Source organism: Zeus faber (genome assembly GCF_960531495.2).
Source record: "Zeus faber genome assembly, chromosome: 7".
In the NCBI taxonomy this organism is placed as follows: domain Eukaryota; kingdom Metazoa; phylum Chordata; class Actinopteri; order Zeiformes; family Zeidae; genus Zeus; species Zeus faber.
In genome coordinates this window covers 6,555,274-6,564,450 of record NC_137203.1, presented here as the reverse complement: position 1 = coordinate 6,564,450, position 9,177 = coordinate 6,555,274, and the positions used below count along the sequence as shown (strand labels likewise).

Genomic DNA, 9,177 nt, shown 5'->3' with positions numbered 1-9,177 from the left:
CGACCACCACTTCAAAGTGCCTGCAGGGCACGCCCCCCGCCGGGCTTCAGGGCGGAGGGCCAATCGGAGCAAAGGATGGCGATGACGTAACGACGAGCCCACGACTCCCCGGTATAACTTTCTCAGCTTTATTAGTGACAGTCCGCCTGTCTGTCTGTCTGTCTGTCTGTCTGCCTGTCTGCCTGTCTGCCTGTCTGTCTGTCCGTCTCTCTCGTTTTAAGTTGCTGTCACAAATTAGAATCTTTTATTTTTTATATATATATATATATATATATATATATATATATATATATATATATATATATATATATATATATATATATATATATATATATACACACACATTATTTTTTGTTCGATTTTTTATTTTTATTTTTTTGTATTCATCCTAATTATGATTTTTACTTTGTTTATATTTTGTTTCTGTTTCAAGTGGTGTGACTGATAGTTTGTACATTCTTACAATAAACAAAAATACATTTTCAATAAAATAAAACAAGTAAAAGTACAAATAAATTGCTTTCTCACCTGCACGAGGTTCACTATTATTGGTTTTGTGATTATGTGAAGATTTTCACTGTTTATACATTACAACATATTATGTTGTATTATGTACAACATATTCTTCAAATAAGTCAATTCAGTCAAGAGCAATTTGTATTCCTCGTGTCTTAAATCCATAATGTCTATATAAGATACAATATTCTTATTTTTTTAAACGTTTAATTTGTTAGTGGGTTGTTTTTTTTTACGAATATAGCGAATATTTGTATTCTGTGCAAGGCTTGTTTCTAGTTTTACAAAATACTGTAGAATAGACCAGTGTTTTTGGGGGTAATCGTACCCCTAGGGGTGCTTTGGGGTACTGCAGGAGGGACTCCAAAAATTAAAAGTGTTTAAAAAATATTGGTTATATATAATGTAAAAAAAAAACACATTTGACAAATACAGCTACAGTACATACACATACACTACATCATTTATGTTAATTTTCTTTTTTTTCCTCCCAATGCCAGTGAAGGGGGTACTCAGCTGAAAAAATATCGTCAGGGGTAACACTACTAAAAAGAAAAAAAGTTTGAGCTACCACTGTAGTAGAAAATGACAATTTAAAACAAAATGTAATCCCTCACAAAGTCCATCGGGAAGGTATGTGTGTGTGTGTGTGTTTTCAAGTTCAAGAGATTATTTGTCACATACATACACATATGGTCATACATATATGCAGTGAAAGGTCATGACACCCGGGAATCGCTTTTGTGGCGCCGACCGTTGCGGCCGCCTGCGCGAGCACCTTGTGTCAATTACGCACATTTTAGTATTTTTTGTGTGTGTGTGTGCGCGCCCCGAATGTGACTGATCGGACTAACGACAATACTACCTGTCATACTGTACATGCCTGAGTATTTCAGGCCGGTGAAAGCAATGATTTATGAGCAGAAACTATAGTAAAAGCGGTGAAACGAGATCAAAAGAACATGAAACGACTCAAACGTCACTCTTATGAGTCAGCGTCCTCAACCTGAAAACAGTGAAATAAAAGTATTACTTCATATCTTTCCCACCCTGTTTTGCCTGACCTCCCCCTTCACAAGAGTCGTATTTATGAAGGTTTTTTTCATGGCACTGAGGGAAGAGGGTCGCTCACATCATATTTGGGGAAAACGGTGAAGACGCTATAGGGCGGTTTGAGACGGATGTACTCGAGGATTTTTGACACGACTTTGCACGTGAAGGCGAAGAAAAAAACAAAAAGCATCCAAAAAAAAAAAAAAAAAACAACAAAACAATATTCAGGTTCCAATATAGTCATGTTTTTAATTAATTGAGTCAGAACATCTTTTGTAAAAGAGCTGAACGAATCAGTTGTGTGAGGGCCGAGTGGGAACGCGATACAGAAGCTTGACGCTTGCTGGCACACTGTCCAACAAGGCTGACCTTTGACCTTCTGACATTTTCCATCTCAGGGGGCGGCTCTCAAAATGCATTTAATGAAAAAAAATTTAAAAGTGACTTATTATAACATTTAATTTTAGCACATTAACATGGGTCACGGCTTTGCATGGTTTTTTTTGTTTTTTTAAGCTATTCCAGGTTTTCCACCATAATGAGCAAATACCTAAGAGGAGTTGGACTGGAGCAAGAAAGTGCTGAGATTCTTGACTCTGCATCTTAAGTGTGTGTATTTATTATTTTATTTTTGTTAATTTCTGAAACCTTTATTTGAGATTATAATCGACTGACCCAAGACGTGCACGCACGCACGCACACACACACACACACACACACACACACACACACACACACACACCTGTAAGTATTAATCGGTGGGCGCTCTACTGATATGACACCCATTGATAATGAGCTGACCTTTGATCCTAGAGGACAGAGTTACACAAGGTCACCACCTAGTTGATATCTTATAAGTATTTCACAAAATGTAGGTCCATTTTCAGACCGTCAGAGTTGCTCGCGGGAAGCACAGGGTTCAGTTTAAAGGAAGGCAGAGGGGTCGAAGTGAAACAGGCTAAGGATTCGTTTTTTTCTGTGTATTATTATATTTCCCTTCTTGTACCATTGTCCCTTCTGTTTATTTATGCATACAATCAGTATTCATTTTGCTGTTAAAAACTGGATCATGTGAGATGGTTGTGTTACTGCAAGCTTTATACTTTAATGTGAGCCTTGAAACACACAGGTACAATCTGTTTGGTTTGATATGCGCCTGTCCTCGATTATGCGCAGTTAAAGAGTTCTTTATTCCCAAAGTGTTGCAAAGCTGAACAAATATTCTGGAGAGAAAACCTGTTCTTTTATCAAATACGGCACCGCAGGTTACATAATGGTAAACAACTTCCTGTTGTTTGCACTGCTGCCTCACAGCAAGAAGGTCCGGGGTTCGATTCCCGCCAGGGGCGCTGTTGGCACCGTGCTCCGGTGGGTAATCTCCTAATTAGGAGCCTTTCTGTGTGGAGTTTGCACGGTTTCCCCATGCTCACATGGGGTTTCCTCCATGTAACATCCGTAAGGACCCCAACCAAAAACATGCACACATCATTGTCTGACCAGCGATAGACATTTGGAACCAGGTCCCCGGATGCGTCGTTGAATGCTGCCCACTGCTCCTGGCTGCTCCACCCGGAGTAAGGACAAGCCAGGATGGGTTAAATGCAGAGGCCACATTTCACCGGCCACCACCGGCACGTGTGTGTGTGTATATACATGTGTTGTAGAGGCGTGTCGTGTGACAATAAAAGATTCTTCTTCTGTTAATATTGTATTTTCTACTCGGCAAATGGAGAAAACAATGGCGTTAGAAGTGGTTACTACGGTGGCAGAAATATGGACACACAAAAAATGGCCGCCAAACAAAAAGGTATTATTTTCACGTTGAGCGCAGGTGGAATGATCAACGCTCCCGGGTTTGAGGGACAGTCGATCTCCAACTAACCCAGTGACTTTGAGGCGACCCAGATGGATTGCTGCAGGAGCATTTATTTTTGCTGTATCGACGTCGGTTGCCGTCGGGTGGGTGGCCTCAGAGCTCGACCGTTCTCTCCAGTGGAGAACCTTGGACCAGCGAGGTGTCCAGCAGGGTCTCCGGGTACGCCAGGCGATGAAACGCCACTGCGGCTAGGTGGCTTCGCGGCCTCGGGGTTCCGCAGGCGCAAAACCTTTCGGATGTTTGCGACCTTTGCCTTCTCTGGGCGGTGGCCCGGCCTGCTTGTCGGATGGATTCTGGGTGTTCCTTACCCGGTTGGCTACGGCTTACACAGGTGCTGGGGCCCTAAGCTGAGCTGGACCAGGAGGAGGGCGTGGCACGCCTGCCTCAGCTGGACAGACACGCAGATGACCAGCACATGTGTCGTGCTTCTGGTTGAACTGCAAGATTTGTCCTCTTTAAGGCTTTTGGTTTCAATGTAGGCCTGGTTCCCCTTTTTAATACCCTTCTGCTGTTTTGCTTTCGTGTTAAATAGATAGAATAGAATAGCTCAGGGTTAAGGTGTAGTGACTAATTACAATTTTCAAGCTTGTGGATTCTTTGGTTCAGTACAGAAAACACCTGTGGTGCGTTGTGTGGATGGGATGGTTTGGTCAGGTGTGGCTGCTCAAATCATCCTATCCACACACGCCACACCACAACACTGTGTATGAAAAGTTTCTGATCAAACCCTTTGGGCTAAATAAAAGGAAGACACAGGTTGCCATAATAGAATGCTTGTTGTTTTACACTTAATCTTGTCCGGCCTATTTGTTTTGGAAATGTTAGTAAAGAACAGGAAAAACAAGCAGTTCCTATCATACCAATGTGACATTTATTTAGTAAGAGCAGTGCCTAGAGGGTGTTCTTTGTGTGTAGAATTGTGACAACCTGGATCTTCGCTTTAAAAACTTGTAAAAGAGAGACAGTTTTATTCAATCCGGCATCCGAGGTTTCATCTGATACAACCCAAATTGTGTTTGAGAAAGGATTCATTTAGAATTTGATCTGCTTTTAAAATGGTTTGGATTTGTTCATCACCTCGAAAGACCAAATGTACTATCCTATTGGTTTGTTATGGGATGTAGAATGAAGCACCCTGTTAACTGAACGGTCTGCAGGCACGCACAGCTGGACAGCCCCGATCCAAAACTCATTCAACTCAGAGTTCAATGAGTTCAAACTAGAGTCGGAAAACTGGCGGCCTACAGAATTTCTGTCCGTCTCTCTCTCTCTCTCGCTCAATATTTTTTCAAATTTTTTTGAATTTGGGTCAACCGCCGGGGTGACACTTTAAAATAACAAGGCATTTGCCGCAAGTTGTAATGAATAAAATATGTATTGTACAAGAAATCATCTTGCTTATCTGTGTGCTTCCAGCTCCTCATTTTGCAGCAGAGTCTCTCTTCTCTCTTTCCATAAGTTGCCGGCAACAATACCCAGAAACAAGAGCAGTCCAAGGTTTTTGTTTGACACAAACTTCTTCCAGCATTCCTCCGGTTTGTCAATGTCCAATGTGTAAATCTGTTAAGCCACAGAGGGAAAATATCTCACAATTAGCAAAGACAGCAAACCATTCATTATGACAGTAAGATGGTGCTACTGTTTTAAATGACAGATGCCAATGTGGTCATTAAAACTCCTCATTGTTATCTTTAACCAGGTACCAGTAAATATCAATATTGGGATAATGCTGCCGCTCACGATGCACCAACGGTCCTACCTGGTGCGTCAGGTGAACGGCCACGGCAGAGAGCACCGTGTAGTACGGCAGAGTCTGTCCGGCATTGACTCCAGCCGTGACCAGCCCTGACATCATGGCCACCATGAAGCCACTCAGCCACGGCTTGGTTTGATCCCCGAACCTCAGAGCTGTAGACTTCACCCCGATCTTGACATCATCATCTTTGTCCTGTGTAAGGGTGTGTGTGTGTTGGGGGGGGTGTCAACAAGTGCAGACACATAACACACAGTTAATTTGTGAACAGAAACGGTTTCCTGATTTTGTCTACATTTAGAATTAAACCAAGAGTGAACTTTATTAGTACGTTTGCAAACACAGGATTTCACCTGAATTTGGTTGTTAAAGGAGTTTAGTTTTTGCTGTTTTAGAGTGTTCGACCTCGAAAAGTAGACCCCTGAATATGCCCCGGAGATTGATAAAATGTCATCTTATCTTAAAATGCCCTTACGAGAATCCTGTGATCGATGAAGAGAGTCAGAAAAGATGATTTTGTAAGCGCCTGCCTTCACCTGATGTGCGTAGATAGTGTCATATATCAGAGTCCACATCACTCCGGAGAAGTACAGAGGAAGGCACACGGACCAGTCGCAAGATCCCGCGACAGCAGACCATCCCAGCAGCGCCCCCCAGTTAAAGGTGAGGCCTGAACAAATTCACAGTAACACAGAGAGAACACGTTGAGTGATGACACTTGGTTGTGGTTGCATCTCCAAACACGCTTTCATTTTTTCACAATGACTTCTGAGTTCCACATCAAAAGCAGGAAAAACAAAAAATATATATAAATACCAGCTGGCTGCTTGCTGGCTGATTACAGGGTACTCATGAGAATTGTCACAGACCTTAGCATATCAGACACCCTTTTTAAGGAGTAGGTTACTTGACATTTAAACATTACCTCTTGAAATGTGGTGAAATTGCATAGCAGACTTATTATCTCAACTCTTATTTTACAGTACTCTTAATCATTCCTTATACATCACCATTGAGTCATGTAACACAAGACTTCATTAACATCTTATATTTTTCTCTCATCTTTCTAATTTCTTTCATATGGTTTCTGAAACTTTGCCATTTCTTAATATAATGTAATTTCTTTAATATAAAACAGCAAATGTATGAGACCGCAACAGACTCTGAACCTCCTCCTTCATCATTATTTAGACTGGGAAGTTCCCTTCTAAACGGCATCAGGAACGTAATTGTCACTTTTCCCAAACTTTTGTAGTTACGTACCCAAGACAAGCTGAGGCCAATAGGTGATCCTCTTCATCAGCGGGTAGGTGACAACGAGAGACAACGAAGCGGCACCGAGAGCTATACTGCAAAGGAACAAATGACAAGGAGTTGAGACCGCTGTGCGGAGGTTGGAGATGTTCACATCTGGTTTTGGACATTTTGTCATTAATGGTGGCTTATTTGTATATAAAAACAAATATAAAAGTTTTTTCTTGAGTCTAATGAGCAACTGTTGGAATGATAAAAGCAATGTCCTGGCTTACTGGCTACCTATAATAGTTGAGACAGAGCAGAACCCCCAAGGCCAGAGAGAGCTGTCCTGCCAAGAAGAAGAGCGCCTGCGTCTGGGAAACCTCCCCTGAAGCAATAGGACGACTGGCGGTCCTGGCCACCTGCAAAAACACCATCCCAATCATAGTCCATACTAAAAGTAACAGTGGGTATTTGTTGTGATAATGAGCATGATGTTTGGCCATCATTTGCAGCATTGCCCATCGTGTAAAGCTGATCAGTTAAGTAGAAAACTATTAACATTTTCTTTACTACTACTACCTTTTTGTCAAAGTCCTTGTCCCACATGTCATTGATGGTGCAGCCTGCCCCCCTCATGAGCAGAGCCCCCGTACCAAACAGGGTGAGCAGCCCCAAATCGGGCAGGCACCCTGGGTCTGCAGCCAGACCAATGCTCCAGGTACACGGGAGGTAAAGCAGCCATGTTCCTGCAACCACAAAAAAACCCTTGTCAATTCAAATCAATCCAAAGCGCCCAGTAAACACAGACGTTGTTAGCAGCATGGACACTGTTGTAGCACTATGCTCCACTAAGGATAATGTTTGGAAATGGCCAAATGTGACAAAGGATGTTTGCTGATCGGTATATGCTAAATTAACTTCTGAAGACAGATTACGATAACATCAGTGAGCGGAAATGCAGTGTGTATGACAGCAGGGCAAACAAAAACAGGTTGCAGCAAGGTGGAAGAGCAGTAGACACAGATATTAAGAAGATATACAGAATATATATTCTAATGAATTAATACACCATCCACACCGTTATTTGTGAATAACAGTTCTGCAACAGCCACAACTGTAACTCAGAATAAATAGCTTTCATTTTGACACACCAGAACCTTGAAACTGTGTTTACAGAACATTAGCGCTGACAGTCATCTTTATTTAGCAAATTACCAATTGGTTTATCCAGCCTCATTAACCTGAGGTAAGGCTGGAGAGCCGCTGGTGCAGAATTCACAATGTTTGTAGCGGGCAAAGCAAACGGTCTTCTCCATCCCTCTTCCTTCTGAAGTCCGGTGGACAGGTGGAAGGTTTTCCTGCTGTCGGGAAAAGCCCCACTCTTTCGGCCCTTGCAGGGTGGGCAGTGGGAAAGTGGAGAGATGTGGGGTAAGCAGGTCCCACCGTGGACTCTCCTCAGGGTATTAAGCGTCAGAAGACTGGTGAATTTGGCAGCGAACATGGTGCCACGCGGATGGGGGTGAACATTCTGTCACGACCATTCAGATCTGAGAGGAAAACAAAAAAGGTGGAACATTTTTAAACACAACGAAGAGTGAAACAAAAGCTACTCCACAAACAATAGCTTTGCTTACAATGGGCTTTCTTTTGAGTGTGTGTGTGTGTGTGTGTGTGTGTGTGTGTGTGTGTGTGTGCGTGTGTGTGTGTGTCATCGTGAATGGGCGTACGAGGAGTGTAGTACGTGCGAGGTCGTGAAGCTATTTAAAATAAAAAACGTTCCATCTCGAAATAATTTAATTAAAAGGTTGTTTTCGTGTATTGCCATTTGATAGAGTGAGCTTGGTGCGTAAGACTCACGGTAAAAGAAAAATAAGTTACAGCAAATTAATGAAGGAAAAAAGAGAACTCCAGTGTTGTCGTTAGATCCCCGCAGCTTCCGGTGAAGTGGTCCGTCTGGTTTATTCTTCCGGGGGAAACAACACTAGGAACGCTATGTGGGCGGCGGGGTTGAAGCCTGCTGTATAACGGTAACCCACTCGGTGGCGGAAAAGGTCCAAATTAGCATTTAAGTTTGCTGTAAAATAATAAATGTTACAACGTCGAGAACAATTAATGACACGCGATTTTCGAAATCATTTTTATTGTAAAGATTTTTAATTTTTTTCGGTCGTGTACCCTGGCGCACACGGAATATATCCAGATTTTATTTCATGTATATTTATGCAAACTTGCAGTTTTCTATTTTTGAAAACTATCTATCTATCTGTCTGTCTGTCTATCTATCTATCTGTCTGATCTATCTATCTATTCATCTATCTGTCTGTCTGTCTGTCTGTCTGTCTGATCTATCTATCTATCTATCTATCTATCTATCTATCTATCTATCTATCTATCTATCTATCTATCTATCTGTCTGTCTGTCTGTCTATCTATCTATCTGTCTGATCTATCTATCTATCTGTCTGTCTGTCTGTCTGTCTATCCATCTATCTATCTGTCTATTCATCTGTCTATCTATCTATCTGTCTATCCATCTATCCACCTGTCTGTCTGTCTGTCTATCTATCTATCTATCTATCTATCTATCTATCTATCTATCTATCTATCTGTCTATCTATCTATCTATCTATCTATCTATTCATCTATCTATCTATCTATCTATCTATCTATCTGTCTGTCTGTCTGTCGATAAGTATTTCATCTTTCCATTTGGAGATGGTGATTTTGATTTCGTAGCAAA

General features: G+C 41.8%; 1 protein-coding gene across 1 annotated transcript; it reads right to left on the bottom strand.

Moving 5' to 3' along the window:
• Window positions 1-1,804: 1,804 nt before the first annotated feature.
• On the bottom strand, window positions 1,805-8,382 carry coq2 (coenzyme Q2 4-hydroxybenzoate polyprenyltransferase). The gene is made up of 8 exons (XM_080004370.1): window positions 8,295-8,382; window positions 7,653-7,984; window positions 7,017-7,183; window positions 6,735-6,856; window positions 6,462-6,547; window positions 5,735-5,868; window positions 5,205-5,393; window positions 1,805-5,005 (listed from the first exon to the last, which is right to left on the bottom strand). The coding sequence occupies exons 2-8, from the start codon at window positions 7,936-7,938 to the stop codon at window positions 4,844-4,846; spliced, it is 1,146 nt and encodes a 381-aa protein (XP_079860496.1). The 5' UTR covers window positions 7,939-7,984; window positions 8,295-8,382; the 3' UTR covers window positions 1,805-4,843.
• Between the last annotated feature and the right edge of the window lie 795 nt (window positions 8,383-9,177).